Source organism: Kogia breviceps, chromosome 1, assembly GCF_026419965.1.
Source record: "Kogia breviceps isolate mKogBre1 chromosome 1, mKogBre1 haplotype 1, whole genome shotgun sequence".
NCBI classification, from domain to species: Eukaryota; Metazoa; Chordata; class Mammalia; order Artiodactyla; family Physeteridae; genus Kogia; species Kogia breviceps.
The window spans coordinates 190,914,861-190,935,966 of NC_081310.1; the positions used below are offsets into that span (position 1 = coordinate 190,914,861).

General features: G+C 46.5%; 1 protein-coding gene across 6 annotated transcripts in view; it reads right to left on the reverse strand.

Annotated features, from left to right (window-relative positions):
- FHAD1 (forkhead associated phosphopeptide binding domain 1) overlaps positions 1-20,338 on the reverse strand; it is a 140,226-nt gene extending 119,888 nt beyond the window's left edge. For 5 of the 6 annotated variants that reach the window (XM_067017008.1, XM_067017009.1, XM_067017007.1 and 2 more), the window contains exons 1-2: positions 20,195-20,251; positions 15,201-15,307 (exon numbers count right to left, since the gene is read on the reverse strand). In XM_067017008.1, the coding sequence (XP_066873109.1) occupies positions 15,201-15,293 (93 nt within the window). In that variant the 5' untranslated portion in view covers positions 15,294-15,307; positions 20,195-20,251. Of the gene's footprint in view, positions 1-15,200; positions 15,308-20,194 lie in introns of all 6 variants that reach the window. The other variant, XM_067017010.1, reaches the window with a different exon arrangement.
- Positions 20,339-21,106: the final 768 nt, after the last annotated feature.

The following is a 21,106-nucleotide window of genomic DNA, read 5'->3' on the forward strand; positions in this document are numbered from 1 at the left end:
TCTATAGATAACAGCTTATATCTGCTAACCTCAACCTCCCACTCCATCTCTCCCCCACCCACCCCTTGGCAACCACAGTCTGTTCTCTATATCCATGACGACTCATTTATTTTGGATACTTGCTTACAGCATCTTTATTCATAATTGCCAAAAACTGGAAGCGACCAAGATGTCCTTTAAAAGGTAAATGGATAAACAAATTGTGGTACATCCATACAATGAAATATTAGTGATAAAAATAAATGAGTTATCAAATAACAAAAAGACATGGAGGAATCTTAAATGCATATTGCTTAGTGAAAGAACCTAGTCTGAAAAGGTTACATACTGTACGATTCCAACGGTATGAAATTCTGGAAGAAGTAAAACTATAAGGAGAGTAAAAGATCAGTGCTTGCCAGGGGCACAGGGGCTCTGGGGCTCAGGATGAATAGGAGGAGCACAGGGGATGTTAGGGCAGTGAAAATATTTTTTATGATACTGTAATGGTGGATACTTGTCACTATACATTTGTCAAAATGAAAGAACGTACAACGCAAAGAGTGAACCCTAATGTAAACTATGGACTTAGTTAAAAATTGCATATCAATATTGGTTCATCAGTTGTAACAAATGTACCACACTAATGCATGATGCTAATAATAGGGGAAACTGTGCGTATTGGAGGGGTGGATATATGGGAACTCTCTGTATTCTCTGCTCAATTTCCCATAAACCTAAAACTGTTCAAAAAATACAGTATTAAAAAAAATTAAAACACATTAGTTCTTTGGAAAATGTCACCCACATCATCATTCCCGTTGATCTTTGTGTCCTTTGAACCTTTGATAACCCATGAATGAGAGAAATTCTGTGTGTTACATTTTTGTTTTTCTCTTCCCAGGCTTCACTACTTTCAGTTCCTCAAAAACTGTCAAGCCATTATTAAGAAATCAATGCAAGCAGGAAGTTTTAAATGACTCCACAAAATTGGGTGAGCCTCTACCACATGTTAGGCCAGGAGAGAGCTTCCTAGTTCTGCCCTATAATATCACTCGCTCCCTTTACTTGGAAACTTGCTAAATGCTATTACTGGACAGACGCCCTGCAGCTAATACAGACTGACTGTATAAGCTCCATCCCACTGAGCTGTCCAACTATGAGATGAACTGTTATTTATTTATTATTATTATTATTATCCTTATCATCATCTAACATATTTTGAGGGCTTCCTGTGAACTGGGCCCTGCTGAAGCATTTTGTGTGCATTTTTTTCATTTAATCTGCATGACAACTCTAAACAGGGGTTCTATTATTATCTCTATCTTAGAGATGAAGAAGCTGAGACTCAAAAGGTGAAGTGAGAGGACAGCATTACCTTGATACCAAACCCAGACAAAGACACTACAAGAAAACTACAGACAAATATCTCTTATGAACACTGATACCACAATCCTCAACAAAATATGAGGAAACTGAATTCAATAGCACATTAAAAGGATCATACACTATGACCAATGGGATTTATTCTTGGAATGCAGACTTGACGGTTCAACATATGAAAATAAATCCATGTAATATATCACATTAACAGAAAGAAGGAAAAAAATGATCATCTCGATTGATGTACAAAAAGCATTTGACAAAATGCAACACTCTTTCATGATAAAAGCACTCAACAAACAGGGAATAGAAGGATATTACCTCAACATAATAAAGGTCAAATATGGAAAGCCCATAGGTAGCATCATACTCAAAGGTGAAACACTGAAAGCTTTTCCTCTAAGATCAAGAATAAGATAAGGATACCTGCTTTTGCCACTTCTATTCAACAAAGTACTGGAAGTCGTAGCCAGAGCAATTAGGCAAGAAAAAGAAATAAAGGCATCCAAATTGGAAAGGAAGAAGTAAAATTATCTCTGTTCACGGACAACATGATCTTACATGTACAAGTTCCTAAAGAGTCCATGAAAAACCACAACCCTCTTAGAACTAATAAAATTCAGTAGCAAAATCGTAGGATACAAAATCAACACACAAACATCAGTTGTGTTTCTATATGCTCACAATGAACAATCCGAAAAGGAAGTTAAGGGGGCTTCCCTGGTGGCGCAGTGGTTGAGAGTCTGCCTGCTGATGCAGGGGACATGGGTTTGAGTCCTGGTCTGTGAAGATCCCACATGCCGCGGAGCAACTAAGCCCGTGAGCCACAACTACTGAGCCTGCGCTCTGCAACGGGAGAGGCTGCGACAGTGAGAGGCCCACGCACCGCAATGAAGAGTGGCCCCCGCTCGCTGCAACTGGAGAAAGCCCTCGCAGAGAAACGAAGACCCAACACAACCAAAAATAAATAAATAAATTAATTAAAAAAAATAAAAATAGATAAATTCAACTGTATCAAAATTTAAAACTTCTGTGAATCAAAGGACACAATAAACAGGGTGAAAGGCCATCTAGAGACTGGGAGAAAATAGTTGCAAATCACAAATCTGAAAAAGGGTTAATATGAAGAATATGTAGAGAACTATAACTCAACAACAACAACAACAAAAACCCCAAATAACCTGATCACATATGGGCAAAGAACTGGGATAGACATTTCTCCAAAGAAGATATACAAATGTCCAACAAGCATCTAAAAAGATGCTCAACATTACTAGTCATTAGGGAAATGCAAATCAAAACCACAGTGAGATACCACCTCATACCCATTAGGATGGCTACTATCAAAAACAAACAAACAGCAACAGAAAATAACAAGTGTTGGCAAGGATGTAGAGTAGGGGATCACTTATGCACTGCTGAGAATGTAAAATGGTGCAGCTGATATGAAAAACAGCATAGTGGCTTTTCAAAAAATTTAGAATAAAATTATCATATGATCCAGCAAGTCCACTTCCGGGTATATACCCCAAAGAATTGAAAGCAGGAACTTAAAGAGATATTTGTACACTCATGTTTATAGTAGCATCATTCACAATTGCCAAAAGGTGGAAGCCATCCAAGTGCCCACTGACTGATGATTGGATAAGCAAAATGTGGTCCATCCATACAGTGGAATATCATTCAGTGTAGGAGGAAGGAAATTCTGACACATGCTGCAACATGGGTGACCCGTGAGGACATTATGTGAAATAAGTGTCACAAAAAGGCACATTTTGTATGATTCCACTTATGTGAGGTACACAGAGTAGTCAAGCTCACAGAAACAAAATAGAATGGGGGTTGCCAGGGGCTGGGGAAGGGGGAAACGGGGAGTTGTTTAATGGGTACAGTTTCAGTTTTGCAAGATGAAAAATTCTGAGACTGGTTGCACAGCAGTGTGGATAGCTTACAATTACTGACCTGTTCGCTTAAAAGTGGTTACGATGGTAAAATTTATATGTATTTTACCATGATTTAAAAAATGGCTGAGATGAAGTGACTCACTGAACGGCAAGATGCTGGCACAGGGCGATGTCAGGGTGGGAACCCAACTCTAGTTCCAAAACCTGTACCTGTGACTTGTACCCTGTGATTTTCAGAGTAGAGAGTGATTCAATAATGAGAGAGGAGACAGGCAGAAACTAATATAGAAAACAAGTGCATTTTTTAAAGGCTCCTGCATTTTAAATATCTTTAAAAAGTCTATAGTGAGTCCATAAAATATTGAGACGTTTAAACATCTATTAACCATGACCATCTGCTCTGATGACTCCTGTGCTTTGAGGAAGCCTCCTCGGGAAGCTGACTGAGTTATGGCGTCGCCCTGAGGTTCGCTGACGTTGTCGCTGAGGTTCGACGTGTACCTGGAACCGTCCTTTGGAGCTAGGTTTCAACCTTGCATCACCTGGAACTGGGAAGCCCCGTCTCAGACCACAACCTCCCGATCCCGGCCTTCCTTATCCTCTCTCTTGTCCTCTCCTTGAGTCACATAGCCTTTGCTCCCCGTCCCCTCCCTGAGGGTAGTGTCCTACACTCACCCAGCCTGGGCCCTGTTCAAGCTCACCAGCTCCTTCAAGTCCATCCCGGCCCCCAAACCCCCCGGCCACCCTCACACTTCCGTCCTGAGGCTGGCCCAGTGCCCTTTGGGCCCCGCAGCCGGCAGGTCCCTGCTCTTAGGCTTTTCATTCTACTTTGACAACAGCCTCCTAGGTCTTCGCCTCCTGCATCTGCTGGGCCTGCCTCACCTGCCCCTCCCGACCCTCCTCCATCCCTCTCCACTGCGCCCTCTGCCCAGCAGGCCCACCTGTGCAGCTATACCCATGGGCTGATGGGCTCCTTGCCTCTGGTTTCCGGTTGGGTTTGGCCAATGGGGGGTTAGAGTTCAGAGCAGGGAGGAGAGAGGTTGGGGTACTTGCTCCCCTGGCTTCCTTTCTGTGGGGCCACACAGCTTCCCTCAGAGGACTCTACCCAGCCCCCGGGGTCTCCGGGTCCCAGGAAATGCCCCTGCCCCTCACCCCTCAGTTCTGGGGGTGGGAACAGTCCTCACTCATCCTAGCTCTGGGCCCTGCACTATCCTTTGTGGTTTCTCTGAGCCCTGCCCACTCCCTATGGAGTCCCTTCATGAAACTCCCCTCCATCACTCCACAGCCCTGGGAATGTGCCTTCAGCTCCCTGCCAGGACCTGGACTTCCCAGGCATGGAGAAGCTCTTAGATGGGACCTTCAAGGCTTCTCTTAGCTGCCAAGGGCCTCTGGGTGGTCCTGCCTTCATCCCACCCTGGTCTGGTCCCTCTCCTCAACGATCTCCTCTCTTGCACCCTCATCTTGACAGTGTAACTTCCGTCTAACCTGTGAACGTGCTTACCATCCCCTCGGCCTAGAAACGCCTCCCCTTCCCCCTTCCTTTCCTTTATTGTCAAATGGCTTCAAGAGCGTTCCTTTCCCACTGGGTCCTCAACCCACTGCCATGGCCCTCGGGGGCCTCCTCGGGCCCTCGGCCTCCCTGTGACATGTGACACAGTTGTCAGAGAGAGGCACGTGGCCTGATGGTTCAGGGGTTGGGGAGGCAGGACAATGTGGTGGTTATTAGACTGGGCTCAAGTCCAGCTCTCCTACTTCCTAGCAGGGTGACCTTGGGCAAGGGATACCTCAGTTTCCTCATCTGTAAGGTAACAAAAGGACAGTCTTTTTTTTTTGCGGTACTCACTGTTGTGGCATCTCCCATTGCAGAGCACAGGCTCCGGACGCGCAGGCTCAGCGGCCATGGCTCACGGGCCCAGCCGCTCCGCGGCATGTGGGATCCTCCCGGACCGCGGCACGAACCCACGTCCCCTGCATCAGCAGGCAGACTCTCAACCACTGCGCCACCAGGGAAGCCCCAAAAAGGACAGTCTTATAAGTTACTGGTGATGTATAAATGATATAATACATACAAATACATACATGTTCTCTTCTACATACTTAGAAGAGAACATATGGCAAATGTGAAATGTTCTCTATTATGAGCAGGAGGACAGGCTCTGGAGTTAGAAAGCCTTGAGTTCAAGTCCCACCTTTGCTACCTTCCAGCCATGCAGCCTGGAGCATGGTTCTTTGCTTCTCTTCGGTTGCTCCCTGAGCAGCAAAAATGAGTTTGATAAGCTGGGCTTCATAGGATTGACAAAAGGTACTGCTTGTTGAAATGTTCAAAGGAGTGGGATAACAGTTTTGAAATTAACTCTTGTGTGTGTGTGTGTGTGTGTGTGTGTTTATCTATTTCTTTTAACCTTTCGGTTCTTGGCTATCCCATCCCCCAGCCTCAGCCCCCCACTGCCTCAGGAAAGGGATGTAGTGCAGAAATAGTAAAAAAATTGGGTTTTCAAAAGAGTAAGGATATGAGGAAACGGCGAGGCGCTGGTGAGACGACGAGTCTGGGAGTGGAGGGAAAGAGGAAGCTTCTCTGCTTCCCCGTCAGCTGGATCCTTCCTCCCCGGTCTCCCCGGGAGAGCCCTGTGGACCCGCAAGGCCTCAGGAGAGGCCGGTCTTGAAATCAGACTCTGCCCGGGCATGGTTCCCAGTGCCCCAGCCTCCCTCTGTGACCTCAGGCAGGACACTCAGCCTACCTGTGCCTCAACGCCCTCATCTGTAAAGTGGGGCAATCAACGCTAACCTCCTAAGGATGAAATGAGTTAACACACTCGAAAGTGCCAAGAACAGTGCCTGGCACAGAGCAAGCGGTCTCTGTTATTAATACCCCCAGCCTGGCAGCAGCTCTCTGGCCCCCTCACCTCTCTGACTGCTTCCAGGTCTCCACGCCAGGCTCCTCTCCCCTCAGATGTCCATTTCCTCCTCACTCTGTCCATGGGCTGGGGCTACTGTACCACCCCCTCGATTCGCAGATGTGTATTTCCAACCCCTGGTTCATCTCCAGGCCCCAGACTGCCTGGCTGCTTCCTGGATGTTGAGGTCCTCACTCAACCAGCCCTGCTTCCTCCCCTCTTGGTAATGGTATTATCACCTTCCAGCTCATCCAGCCATCTTTCTCCATGGCCTGTGAGCATTGATCCTACTGATTCTTCCAGAAAGCTCTCAAGCCAGTCCCAAAGCAATGGTCCAGTCAGGTGGTAGTATTAACGTGGCGGGCAGACTGGTCTCCCAAAGACGCCCACGCCCCGATCCCCAGAACCTGGGAATATGTTTCATTACGTGGCAAAAGGGACTGTGCAGATGCCAAGGTTACTGATCAGGGCTCCTAAAAGAGGGAGCCTAGGGGCTTCCCTGGTGGCGCAGTGGTTGAGAATCCGCCTGCCGATGCAGCGGACACGGGTTCGAGCCCTGGTCCGGGAAGATCCCACATGCCGCGGAGCAACGAAGCCCGTGTGCCACAACTACTGAGCCCATGTGCCACAACTACTGAGTCCGCGCGCCTAGAGCCCGTGCTCCGCAACAAGAGAAGCCACTGCAATGAGAAGCCTGTGCACTGCAACAAAGAGTAGCCCCCACTCGCCACAACTAGAGAAAGCCTGTGCTCAGCAACGAAGACCAAACACAGCCAAAAATAAAAAATAATAATAATAATAAAAATATAAAAAAAGAGGGAGACTATCCTGGCTTATGCAGGTGGGACTAATCGAATCCCACCAGTCCTTATAAGCAGAGAACTTACTCTGGCTGGATTGGAGAGATGAGTGGTGGTTCTTGCTGGCCCCCCAGTTAACAGCCCCAACGCTCCTCTTCCTGGGAAAGCACCAGGTCAACGTTTCCTCTTTACGCAACCCCCCCATCCCAGATGGTGCCACCTCAGTCTGTTGCATGAGTGAGGATCACGAGAACATTCAGCTCACATTTCACTGACAACCCCCACTGTGGATTCCACAGGGTGGAATTTCCCTAGCTTAGTCAATTATCTTGTTATCTCAGTTAACTTACTGAGAATTTCCAATTTAGATATTAGATGTTCCCAAAGCTAAATTTACACTCAAAAAGTGAAGCTTCTTTTTTTAGAAGCTTGAGTCAGCTCAGTCTGAAACTCAGCCCCGCCTCCCCCCACCAGCTGTGTGATTTGGGCCAGCTCCTTAACCTTTCTGAGTCCCATTTCCATGTCATCAAATGAGGATAATAATGATAATAGTAGTTCTCACCTGCACGGGATTTGCTTTGAGGATATAATTCTATAAGTATATATACAGAACATACACAGATGATGTATAAAGCCATGTGAGATACAGTAAGTAGTCCATAAATGTATGCTGTAGCTGTTTGTGTTACGTATGCTATTCAAAAAGATTATGATCTTTCTTTCATCTCACATCCATCAGAATGGCTACTATACAAAAAAAAAGGGGGGGGGGGAAATAACAAGTGTTGGTGAGGACGCAGGGAAAGTGGAACCCTTGTGCACTGTTGTGAGAATGTAAATTGGTGCGGCCACTATGGAAAACAGCGTGGAGGTTCCTCAGCAATTTAAAATAAAATTATCATGTGATCCAGCAAGTCTACTTTTGGGTATATATCCCAAAGAACTGAAAGCAGGGGCTGGAAGAGATATTTACACAGCCACGTTCACAGCGTTGTTTGCCAAAAGGTGGAAACAACCCAAGTGTCCATCGGCAGATGAATGAATAAACAAAACGTGGTGAATCCGCACAATGGAATATTGTTCAGCCTTAAAAAGGAAGGAAATTTGGACACATGCTCCAGCATGGGTGAACCTTAAGGACGTTATACTCAGTGAAAGAAGCCAGTCACGGAAAGACAAATACTGTTACGATTCTACTTCTATGAGATACACAGAGTAGTCAAGGTCACAGAGACAGAAAGCAGAATGGTGGTTGCGGGGCGCTGGGATGGGGGGTGGGGACTTGTTGTTTCATGGGTGCAGTTTCAGTTCTGCAAGACTCACAGAGTCCTGGAGATGGATGGGGGCGATGGCTGCACGACGGTGTGAATATATTTAATGCCACTGAACTGCACACTTAATAAAAGTGGCTGAGACGGCAAATTTTATGTTATGCATATCTTACAGCGATAAAAAAATGAGATCACGATCTAGCCCTTTCCTCTGAACTTTTTCCTCCTGGAAGCCCTCCATCTGCCGCTGAGAAACTAGGCCCCTCCATTGCTGTGGTGGGAACTGACCAATGAAATCGGCCTCCAGTTCCCAAACGGGGGACAAAAAAATTCCCTGAGGACTGGCGAGACCAAACAGGTGAACCCCCAGGGCGAGGAGCACTTGGGGAGGAGCCAGGGGTGAGGTGGGGGTGAGGGAGGGGGTGGGACGGGAGCACGACCCAGGCGGGAGGACAAGCGGGTTGCAGATGGGGAGCCAGCAAGGGCGCCTCCCAGGCCTGTTTCATTCCGTGGATTTTCCCACAGAGAGTCCACCTGTCACCTTATGTCTCAAAAGGCAGGTGCTCGCTTAGAATAAGAGAAATGTGAATTAAAATGACACAGGTTGGGCTTCCCTGGTGGCGCCGTGGTTGAGAATCCGCCTGCTGATGCAGGGGACGCAGGTTCGTGCCCCGGTCCAGGAAGATCCCACATGCCGCGGAGCGGCTGGGCCCGTGAGCCATGGCCGCTGAGCCTGCGCGTCCGGAGCCTGTGCTCCGCAACGGGAGGGGCCACAACAGTGAGAGGCCCGCGTACCGCCAAAAAAAAAAAAATAAATAAAATAAAATAAAATAAAATGACACAGGTACCACACTTCACCCCATAGATCAGTGAAGATCCAATGGGTGGACAACACCCTAGGCTGGGGAGGGAGTGGGAGACGGGCGTCCACTGCTGCCAGGACACCACATCCGGAAACCTCTAGTGGGCGATCTGGCCATATGCCCATCAGAGTTACAGCTGTATGTGTCCTTTGACAGAGCAGACGTACCTGCACGTCTGTGAAATGATGCAAATAATAGGACGATCCCAGCAGCCTTGTTGAATAATAATAAACACGATTATGATGCAGGCTCTGATTCTTTTCTGAGAGGCAGCCCAGAACTGGCAGGAAGCAGGAAAAGGGACGAGAGTCATCTGGCTGTATGGGATCTGGTGTGTGTGTGTGTGTGTGTGTGAGATCAGTCTGGCTTCATGACCCTCAGATCCCACATGAGAAGGGCTGACACAGGCTGGAGAGGTGGCTCCACCCATGAGAAAGGAGCCGGGTGGCAGGACACTGACCACCGAGGGTGGGGGTGCGGACACCAGCATTTCATCCCCCTGTCGTGTCTGTTCTTTCTTTTTCTCCTCCATCTCCACCCTCCCAGCTGCAGCCCTGCGCTGACTTGGGCTGTCCTAGAGCTCAGTCTTCTAGGGATCCTGGAACCTCCCCAAGGTGGGACTGGGGGAGTCCCTGGGGAGAGGGTAGGGTCAGGCAGCCCTTCATTGTTTCACCTTCGCTTCTCTTCTCCTCAAAACAAAGTTTATTGAAATAATAAACACACACACACACACACACACACACACACACACACACAGACACACACACACAAGCAGGAGCTCTGCTGATCAAGAAGGGAGAGGAAGGGAGCACCGATGGTGGGGTTCTCAAATTGTGGTCCTGGAACCAACCAGGGGACTCCCTTCCCCCCACCTGAACTGGGGAGCATAAAAGTGTGAAGATTCCTGGGCCGCACCCCAAACGCACTGGGTCAGAATGTCTAGGAGTTCATGTTTAACAACCACTCTTAAACATATGGAAAATCCAACAACCACTGGCTTGGTGTTTCTTCTTTCTGGAGGAATTGAGCCCCTTTCTCAGCAGCGTTTAAATAACAGCCATATCCAACTCTAAAAACTACAGTTTACAAGGCACATCAACTCATATAAATTATAACTCGCAAGGTTTAGCTGTGAAATGAGCAAGGCTGAGGCTTTTAAGCTGTGTAAAATGGGAGAGGGGAGATTGTGACTAGAACTCCTGATGGCTTGTCTGCACACAGCAGCCAGGATGTTCACTGGCAGGTCTCCCCCTCGTTTACAATCCTTCAAGCCTTCTTCCCATTGCTTTTCAGATAAAGATCAAAACCCCTATGGTGACATGAAGGAGGCCTACTTGTCACTTAGCCCTCCTCCTTCCCACTCTGACTTCTGGACGCCCTGGTTTTCTCTCAGTCCCTTGGGCTCACAATACACTCTTCCACCCCAGGGCCTTTGCACATGCCATTCCCTTCTCCTTTTGTCTAGTTAAGTCCTCCTTGTCTTCCATATTCCTTTTCTTTACAGCCCCAATGTTGGAATGGAATTAAGTCACACCTTTGTGGGATCATTTGACTTATCTCTCTCTCTCCTGGCAGCTTCCTGATTGCAGGGACCATGTCCAGTTCTGCCATCGCTGTACCCCTAGACTTGGCTCGGTCCTAAGGCTCTGGGTAAATACTGTGCAATGAATGAGTGATAACAACAATTATCACTGTTGACTATAAACAGTTCTCACTAGCCTGGCTATAAACAGGCTTCCTATTGCCTTTAGGGAACCAAACTCCTTACAGGATATAGAAAAAAAGTCTGGACGGTAAAACCCTGCAAATATCAATATTGATTTTTCCCTGAGCCAAATGATTACAAGTGACTTTTATTTTCTTCCTTATATTTTCCTTTCTCTCAATTTTTAAAAACAAGAAGCATGTAACTACCTTCCATTATCGGAAAGAGTAAATGATGTCAAAATACTACAATACCAACAGTCAAAACAACATGTCAGCCTTGCTGATGAGTAGGAATCTTTAGAAGCATGGCTGCCTATTCTTTAGGATTGATCCAGATAAATAAAACAAACAATCTTTTTTATTTGCTAGATGTAACCTCTGGGTAATTGCAAGGATGACTTTTTATTAATATAAATCCCTGAATTTTATTTAGTGGAATGACTTCTAGTGGCCTCAATAAGATAAACTATAAATTGACTACTGAAGTATTCCTCGGGATGGCTCATAGCTGATCAGGGGTGATTCTTCTGATTAGAAAGGCCCAATGAAGTCATCAGAGGGGCAATTTTTACCTTGTCTTGTTTTATAAAACTGGAAAATGTTGACAAGTCTGTAGGTTTCAATTCTTCAAAATTCTTCAAAATGGGCCCATGTCCCCACACCCCTCTTCAGAGCAAATCTTCTCTCCCAAACCCATTTAAGCTTTGGGAAGATGATTTGTCTAAGAGAAGACAGAAGCGCCCATCAAAAGTCTATCCCCCAAACGCTTGGCAATTCATGTAACAGCTGTCCTCCAGGGAGCCCAAATGAGCTCGCGCTGCTGGAAATGCAACTGATTCCTTCATAAATCAACGTGACTGTAGCTGGCGGCAGTGATGTACTTCTTAAGCTAAGTCCGAGGAGCAGTAAGCAGTCAATTATTTTTATACAATGAATGCAACTCAATTTCTGTCTAGTTAATAACTGTCCTCATTGGTTCCCTTTTCCAAATGGCTTATTAATGTCAGTGGATCCTCATCTCAACCCTGTGCACCTCTGAGGATTCTTCTCAGTCTCTGTTTTATGAGACCATAATAATGATCATTGTGTCATTTACTGAGCACCACATGCCAGGCTCTTTATGTGCATTTCTCACTTAATCCTCAGAATAACCCTGTGAGGTAAGAGGTTTACAGACAGGGAAAATGAGCTCAGAGTGATTAAGTAATTTGGCTGAAGTCACTCAGCCACAAAGTAGCCTAATGAGATTCAAACCCAGGTCTGTCTATCTCCAAAGCCTGTGCTTTAAAAAATTACTACAGTTTTCTAATATCATAGTCAGGTTCAAAACAGAGATCTCTGTCTCTACTTTAGCCAGACAGGAAATAAAACTACCCCAAATCTATGCCTTGTTAGGATAAAGAAGAAACTACAGTTCTTCTTCTTTTTCCTCCCACTTTGCACACTGCACAGATTTTCTGTGTCCTTGAAGGGAGACCACATCATGGAGGAGAATCTCAAGGGGAGGTTCATGGAGTTATCTTTAAATCTGTTGAGTTTACAATAAACAATCTCAGAAAACTAGGAATAAAGGGGGAAATTTCTCACTTCGTAAGAACATGTATAAAAACCCTACAGCTAACCTCGTACTTAACGGTGAAAGACTGACTGCTTTCCCCAAAGGTCAGGAACAAGCAAATATAAGGATTTATACACTGCTCTTGTTCAACAGAGCCCTGGAAGTCTTAAGCAGGGGAATAAAGCAAGGAAAAGAAGATTAAAGGCATTCAGATCTCCTTTTCTGAAAGGAGAAATAAAATTGTTCTTATTTGCAGATGACATGATTATTTATGTATAAAATCCCAAGAAATCTACAAAAGCCCTCATATAAGAAAGTACAGTTAAGGTTGCAAGATACCAAGAAGCATACAAAAATCAACTGTATTTCTATATACTGTCAATGAACATGTGGGCACCAAAATTAAAAATATAATACTATTTACAATCACTCAAAAAAAAAAGAGAGAAATACTTAAATGTAAATCTAACAAAGCATGTACAGGACTCGTACGCTGAAAACTACAAAACACTCATGAGAGACACTGAATCAATGGGGGAATATACCATGTTCATGAATTGGAAGACAATGTAGGAGTATATCCATTATTCTCACATTGATATATAGGATTAAACACAATTCCAATTAAAATTACAGCATGATATTTTGTATATATAGACAGGCTTACGCTAAAATGTAAACAGAAAGGTAAAGGAACTAGAATAGGTTAAAAAAAATTTTTAAAGAAGAGAAAAGCAGCAGGAATCACGCTACCTGATTTAAGACTTATATAGTGACAGTAATCAAGGCTGTGTCATAATGGTAGAGGGACTGACACATAGATCCATGAAACATAATAGGGAACTAAGAAATAGCCCCCATAGAAAGTATGTCCAGATTATTTTTGACAAACTTGCAAAAGCAATTCAATGGAGAAAGGATAGTCTTTTCAACAAATGGTTCGGAACAACTTAATATCCACATGCAATAAAAGTGAACTTTGACCTACATCTCACATCATCAACAACAGTGAACCCAAAATGGTTGATAGATTTAAACATAAAACTATAAAACACTTAGAAGAAAACATAAGAGAAAATCCTCAGGGTCAGGGACCTGGTGGCATGTTCTTAGACATGACACTAAAAGCATGATCTATAAAAGAAACAAATAACTACCTGGACTTCATCAAAAGTTAAAACTTTTGCTCTGTGAAATATTCTGCTAAGAGAATGAAAAGACAAGCTATGGATGGGAGAAAATATTTGCAAACCATCTATCTGACAAGGGACTCATATCTAAAATACATAAAGAATTCTCAAAACTCAATGGTAGAAAACCAAACAATTCGACTAGAAATGCTTAAAAGACATGAAGAGATATTTCACCGAAGAGGATATGCAGAAAGCAAATAAGTACATGAAAAGACATTTAACATCGCTATCGATTTGGGAAATGCAAGTTAAGACTATGATGAGATGCCACTACACACTTACTAAAACAGCTAAAATGAAAAACAGTGTTTATGCTAATTGCTGGTGAGGATGTGTCTCATACACATTCCTTGCTGGTGGAAATGAAAAATGGTACAGCCACGCTAGATAAGCCTGGCAGTTTCTTTACAAACCGAATATATATTAACATATATGTTAATCCATGCAATCATACTCCTGAGCATTTATCGCAGAGAAATAAAAACTTATGCTCACACAAAAACCTGTACACAAATGTTTATAGTAGATTTATTTGTAATAGCCCCACATGGAATCAAAAGTCCTTCAAAAAGTGAATGGTTAAGCGTAGGTGATAGGTCCATACCGTGGACTATTACTCAGCAATAAAAAAACAAGCTAATAACCTAAATGGATGTCAAGGGCATTACACTGAGTGAAAATAAAAATCAATTGCAAAGGTCATACATAAATGATGAAAATTATAGAGACGGAGAACAGATGAGTGGTTTTCGGGGCGTGGGTTCGGTGGTGGGAGGAGGAACGGTGACTATAAAAGGAGTATCGCAAGGGACATCTCTGAGGATGGAACACTTCTACTGACGGCCACACACAAATCCACACGTGATAAAATGGCCCAGAACGCCACACACCCTTTGTGCCATTCTCTGCACTATTTGTGCATCTATAATTATTTCAAAGTAAAAAGTTTAAAAAAATCTGTTGAGTGAAGTCCGAGAGAGGTCTGCCTTTCAAAGTCATGAAGGGATTCCATTGCACTTCTCTTTCTGCTTCAATATTCTAATCCCTTTCAAAATGTTAAAAGGCTCAAAGCCACTGTTTTTATAATTCCTTACTTACAATTTCTTCCCACTTCCTTGGCTGTCAATGAGCTGGGGCCGTGGACCAAGCCACAGCTAATTCAGAGAATGAAATGAAATGAGAGAGCGCTGAGGCCATGCCTGGGGCCTTACCCTGATTTACTACTTGGAGGTGCGGGGGCGGGGGAGGGCTCCGAGGGGCCCACAGTCTCCAGAAGCCCTGGAAAGGGCGAGAGGCCATTGCTCAAGCTGGGCACTTCAGGTGGCCGTGGCTGCCAGACGCGGAGCAGGTGAAGGCCAAGCATCAGCTCTGCGCCCACCTTCCCAACCGCGCCGTCAGGATGGGACACTGCAGACACGGTCAGCAATGGGCAGAGGGCCCGTCGCACTTGGCACTGTGTTCATTCTCACCACGTGTGCCAGGGAGGCCCGGCACGTGCGGGGATTGGTTATTGGTGGCACACGGAGGAAGGCTGGGACTGTTAGCCAGGGGTTGTGCTTCAGAAGAGACTGGAGTCCACAGAACAGTAAGGACTTTTGGTGGCATGAGGGCTAGGGAGGGTCCGGGGCTGGTTAGGAAGAGGTCTTACCTCTAAAACAATGTCGGAATCTTCATGCCTTCCAATCGTAGTGCTCTTATTCAGCACAAAAAAGCCTTCTGCGCTCTTTAGATAGGCTTTCATACTCTCTGCTTTCCCTATAAAAGGTTTTCAGAAAACAATTTTGTTAGAAAAATACAGTCCTCTAATTATTCAATATCATATTTAGAATGAATGGAATACACCATAATGTCCAAAGGAGAAGTCAGCAGAGGTAGGAGTGGATAGCTGGATTTAACAATGACCACAATTATAATTACGCATTTTTATTTTATTTTATTTTTTGCGGTACGCGGGCCTCTCACTGCTGCGGCCTCTCCCATCGCGGAGCACAGGCTCCGGACGCGCAGGCTCAGCGGCCATGGCTCACGGGCCCAGCCGCTCCGCGGCATGTGGGATCTTCCCGGACCGGGGCACGAACCCGTGTCCCCTGCATCGGCAGGCGGACTCTCAATCACTGCGCCACCAGGGAAGCCCAATTCCACACACTTTTAAGACTGTCCTTTTAACTGTGATATCCGGCATGGATGAGCTTGGTTCTGATCACAAGAGGACGACATCCTCTATGTAACTCAGAACACAAACAAGCAATAGCAAAAGAAAAAAAAAAAAACCCCAAACAAATCTGAATTCCACTGATAACCGCTCTCCACCTCCCATTAAGCTTAGTTTGGGGTTAAGTTATCTGACAGAATCAAGTACTCAGTGTTACTAACCCACCACTTACTAGCTCTGTGACTCTGGGTGAGTTACTTATTCTCTCTCTATGCCTCTGTTTCCTCATCTGTAAAATGGGGCTAATAATACTCTGTATCCCAAAGAGTTTTGTGAGGATTAAATGTGAAGCATCTAGAATGGTGATTGCTACACTAAACACCCATTTGTCCTACTGTGATTATGACTGTTATTAATCTTGGGCTTCTGAACTTTGACTCAAGGAACCCCAACTTCTATAGAGCTTCTTTAAGTGTGGAAGAGTCAGTCATCAAGGAAATGGGCATTAGAAGATACTTTCTTTTTAAGTCACTGCATTCCTTCATATATTTAGGATGAAAAAAAAATGATTTCCAAAGACAAAATATCAAGATTGTACCTTGGCTGTACAGTCAAGACTCTGTACATATCTTTTCCTGGCATTTTATTATGAAAATGTCAAACACACAGAAAAGTTGAAAGAAGTGGATGGTGAACTTCTATATAACCACCACCCAGATTCTACAATCGACATTTTGCTATATTTGCTTTATCACATATCTACCCATCTATCCATTTTATATTTTAATGCATTTCAAAGTAAATCCTATACATGTTTTAAAAATTTATTTATTTATTTATTTATTTTTGGCTGTGTGGGGTCTTCGTTTCTGTGCGAGGGCTTTCTCTAGTTGTGGCAAGCGGGGGCCATTCTTCAACGCGGCGCGTGGGCCTCTCACTATCGCGGCCTCTCTTGTTGCGGAGCACGAGCTCCAGACGCGCAGGCTCATTAGTTGTGGCTCATGGGCCTAGTTGCTCCACGGCATGTGGGATCCTCCCAGAGCAGGGCTCGAACCCGTGTCCCCTGCATTGGCAGGCAGATTCTCAACCACTGCGCCACCAAGGAAGCCCTATACATGTGTTTTTTTTTTGTGTGTGTGTGTGATATGCGGGTCTCTCACTGTTGTGGCCTCTCCCGTTGCGGAGCACAGGCTCCAGACGCACAGGCTCAGCGGCCATGGCTCACGGGCCCACCCGCTCCGCGGCATGTGGGATCTTCCCGGACCAGGGCACGAACCCGTGTCTCCTGCATCGGCAGGCAGATTCTCAACCACTGCGCCACCAAGGAAGCCCTATACATGTTTTTTAAAACATAAAAATTTCAGTGACTTCAGTAGGTTCCAAGATGTTGATGATAATTCATATGATATTTGAATTCTGATCCATCTCAATGCCATGTCAAAGAAAGTCTCTTTTCTTTTTTTTCCTTTTTAAAAAAATTTTGGCTGCATTGGGTCTTTGTTGCTGTGCGCGGCTTTCTCTAGTCGCGGCGAGTGGGGGCTACTCTTCCTCGCAGTGCGCAGGCTTCTCATTGCGGTGGCTTCTCCTGTCGCGGAGCATGGACTCTAGGTGTGCAGGCTTCAGTAGTTGCAGCACGTGGGCTCAGTAGTTGCGGCATGTGGGCTCAGTAGATGCGGCACGCGGGCCCTAGGGTGTGTGAGCTTCAGTGGTTGTGGCTCGCGGGCTCTAGAGCGCAGGCTCAGTAGTTGTGGCACACTGGCTTAGTTGCTCCCAGGCATGTGGGATCTTCCCGGACCAGGGCTCGAACCCATGTCCCCTGCATTGGCAGGTGGATTCTTAACCAATGAGCCACCAGGGAAGTCCCCAAAGTCTCTTTTCAACTGAAAGGTCACTGAAGTGTGAAGTTGTTAGACTGTGGATACAAACAAAAATCATCTAGGTGTGACCGTAGAGGGTCTCCGGTCTGGCTCTGCTTTCCATCAACATCTCCATCATCATTTCATCACTGAATCCCTTCTAAGTGCCAGGCACTGGGCTATCCTTTTACACACACAGCCTCTTTTCATCCTCAGAACAACCCTGCGAGGTAGGTGTCAGTATTGTCCTGCTTTACAGATGAGGAAACTGAGACTCGGAGAAGTTAAGGTCACACAATAGTAAGTGCGTGACAAGTCTGCGCCTTTGCATGTAACCAGCGTACAAACCTCCACTGTTGCTGGTGGGGCAGAGTAGGGGTGGGGGAGTTGCACTGTCTGCTGACACTTGGGACATGTAATAAAAGAGAGTCCTTGAAACCAGCATTCTATCCTCTGAAAGGAAGATGAGACCCTACCTGGGGGTAAGAGAAATAAAAATAAGCAGGATAGTTTATATTTGTAAACTCTGAGGCCTGTGGATGTCCCACAAATATTGATGCTTTCATATAATGAGAAATAAATTTTATGAAGTTCGCTGTCATGTATATAAGGGAAAAGACATTTCCTCTTCCCAAAGAACCATGCTCTGTTGCCTTCAGTTATTCATCTTCAACTGCAGAGGACCATGTTATCAAGCAACACATTCAAGTCTAATTAATCGAAAATGTAAACTTTCAAGAAATGTCTCTTCTGCAGGAAAACCACAGGAAACACCACTAACCTAAAACTTAAACTTGGATCATTCACATATTTGTTTTTTAGCTCTTACCCCAGACGTCCCCAAGGCTGAGGTCTTCTCTCTGCTCAGATGTCCCCCCTCGGGGCAACCACCTGACCACTCTGGCTAAAGGCAGCCTCCGTCATGTTACTCCCCTGCTAGTTTTCCCCTGCTGTGTTTCCTTCCTTGTACTTATCATTCTCTGACATGTTCTTGTTCCTTTATTTCGTTATGCTTGCTGTTTGTTTCTCTTTCACTAAGATATATGTTCCTGGAAAACCAGAACTGTGTACATTTTGTTAAGAAGCAACTCTTGGGGCTTCCCTGGTGGCGCAGTGGTTGAGAATCCGCCTGCCGATGCAGGAGACGCGGGTTCGTGCCCTGGTCCGGGAGGATCCCACGTGCCGCGGAGCGGCTGGGCCCGTGAGCCATGGCCGCTGAGCCTGCGCGTCCGGAGCCTGTGCTCCGCAAAGGGAGAGGCCACAGCGGTGAGAGGCCCGCATACCGGAAAAAAAAAAAAAAAAAAAAAGAAGCAACTCTTCATGGGTATTTTTTGTTTGTACCCATCTTCAGAGAAAAGGCATTGAAAGATTTTGTCCTGCACTAACTTTCCAAGGATGCTTGTATGGCAAACAGCCTGGGAGGATATAGGTAATGTTTATAATAAAGATAAGGGCTCCTTCTGGGGCAAAAGTTGGGCAGGTTTGCTAGCAGTCCCTTTCAAAGATTGCTGTTTCCTAAGTCTGGAGTTCCTTACCTGGGACGCAGACCCACTGTGGGCACAGCATCCACATTGGCTGTTCTGCAACACCTCGAGGGACTTTCAGGGCAACAGGAACCAATGTGCACATGCAACTCTGGCTGCCTGTTATGTCGGCTGTGCTGTGAGTAATAAAGTTCTTTGTTTCTGGCCCAGGAATCTCTTGTCTTCTGTCAGGAACTATAAGCTGGGCAGGCTAACTTAATAACCTTAAAACAGGGTAAAACGTCAGACCCTTTGCAGTTCCTGCCAGTTCTGTGCATTACCCCTTCTCCAGGGTGGGGGGCGGCTGGGGGGCAGCACCTGACACATAGTAGGTGCTTGGTAAACACTTGCTGAGTGAATGAAATTACAAACGACACCTCAAAGCAAGTCAGCTGGCTAGGAAGCTTTGATAGTAACTACCTTTCATTTTCCCTGCCAGTATCTATCTTAGATGACTCCTTGGAAAACCTAAATTCTATCTCTTTAGCTTTTGGATTGGACAATATTTCTCCACCTTAATTTTGCCCTGCGCATCACTTCCTTACCTGAAAACACTGTAAAAGTAATTTGAATGTGTTTAGCTCTGTGAATTCGTTCTTACTCAGTGCCATGGAGCACCGAGCTTCAATCATCTGCATTCCCCCCGACCACTAGGGATGGCTCAGAATCGGGCTATAGGAGCAAACTTTCTTTAGAGGTTTACAGTGGCCTCAAATTTCCTTAAAGAAGGAGAATTCAGGTAAGGGGTGGGGTGGGGTGGGGGAGGGTGTCTCTGACCATTGGGTGGGTGTTGTCCATAAATCAGGGGAAACAGGGGTTCCTCTCTTAATCCCAGCTATACCCACAGGACACCCAAGAGCTGGTGCCCAGGAGAGGCCTAAAGCTCGCGTGCCGGCTACTTCGGTGGGGGGGAAGTAGGGGCTGCACTTAGGAGGAACGGCTGGTCTTGGGGCACCTTCTCTGGGGTGCTCCTGGCGACCCGAGCCTGGATCAGAGAGTTCGGACTCGGGTGGCGCCGGGTCCCCCGCCTACCCCAACGCCCTTGACCTCGCAGGGCTGGCCTCCTCCGGCCCAGGTTTCCGCCCGTCGCCTTCTCGCGCTCCGCTCTCACCTGGCCAGAGGAAGAAGCCCACGCCCCGTCCTCCGCCGAGAGCCCTGACCGCTCGCGAGGCGCCGGGCCCGCTCTGGGCTAGGCCGCCCGGCCGCGCTCCCGCGCAGTCTCCAGCCGGCGGCCCGCAGCACGCGCGCCCGCCCGGCCTGTGTACGCGCGTCGCCACGGCAACGCCACTCGGCCGGCAGAGCTGGTTAGGGGCGTGGTGTGCGCCGCGCCCGAGGACGAGGGGCGGTGCGCTGCGAGCACCTGGCCAATTACAGCCCGCTGCAGCGCTGCGAGCCCTCCCCGACCTGCCGCCTAGAGGTCCCCAGCCCCGTTTCAAGGATGGGGAAACAGGCCGTGTTCACAGAAGTAGCCCCAAGTTTTACAGCGGGGAAGGAGCAGACTCAAGAATCCTTCCTACTGACCTTAGCTCTAGGCTAGGTGCGTTGAGGAGGGGGTGGCCAGGCGTGGGAGGGTAATGGAGCTGAACCACAAGAAGCTTGGAGGTTAGTACCCCCGTCCCACCCGAATCTCTAGTTCTCTCTGTTGTGGAGGAGAAAATAGAGTAAGCTGGGGGGGACCGTCACTTCTGGGGGTGGGGGTGGAGATGGGAGATGGGTGGGGTGGAAGGAACAATTTTGAAAGAATGAAAGATTCTTCCACGTGCTAGGGAAAGGGTATTTACAAGCCCATACATAACCTTACTGTTCCTGTCCTTCCCTGTCAAAACTCACGTTTATTCATTCATGTGTTCTTTACTTCTACAACATCACCTGAGTCTCTACAAGTGTCAGACAGTGGCCCCAGTGTTGACCTGGATCAGATCCTTAAGAAGCTCCCCCCCCCCCGTCCCCCGCCCATGGGCACGGGGACCGGGGGGATGGAGCGTGTGGAGAAGACATGCAAATCCCAACTATCTCCCCTCAC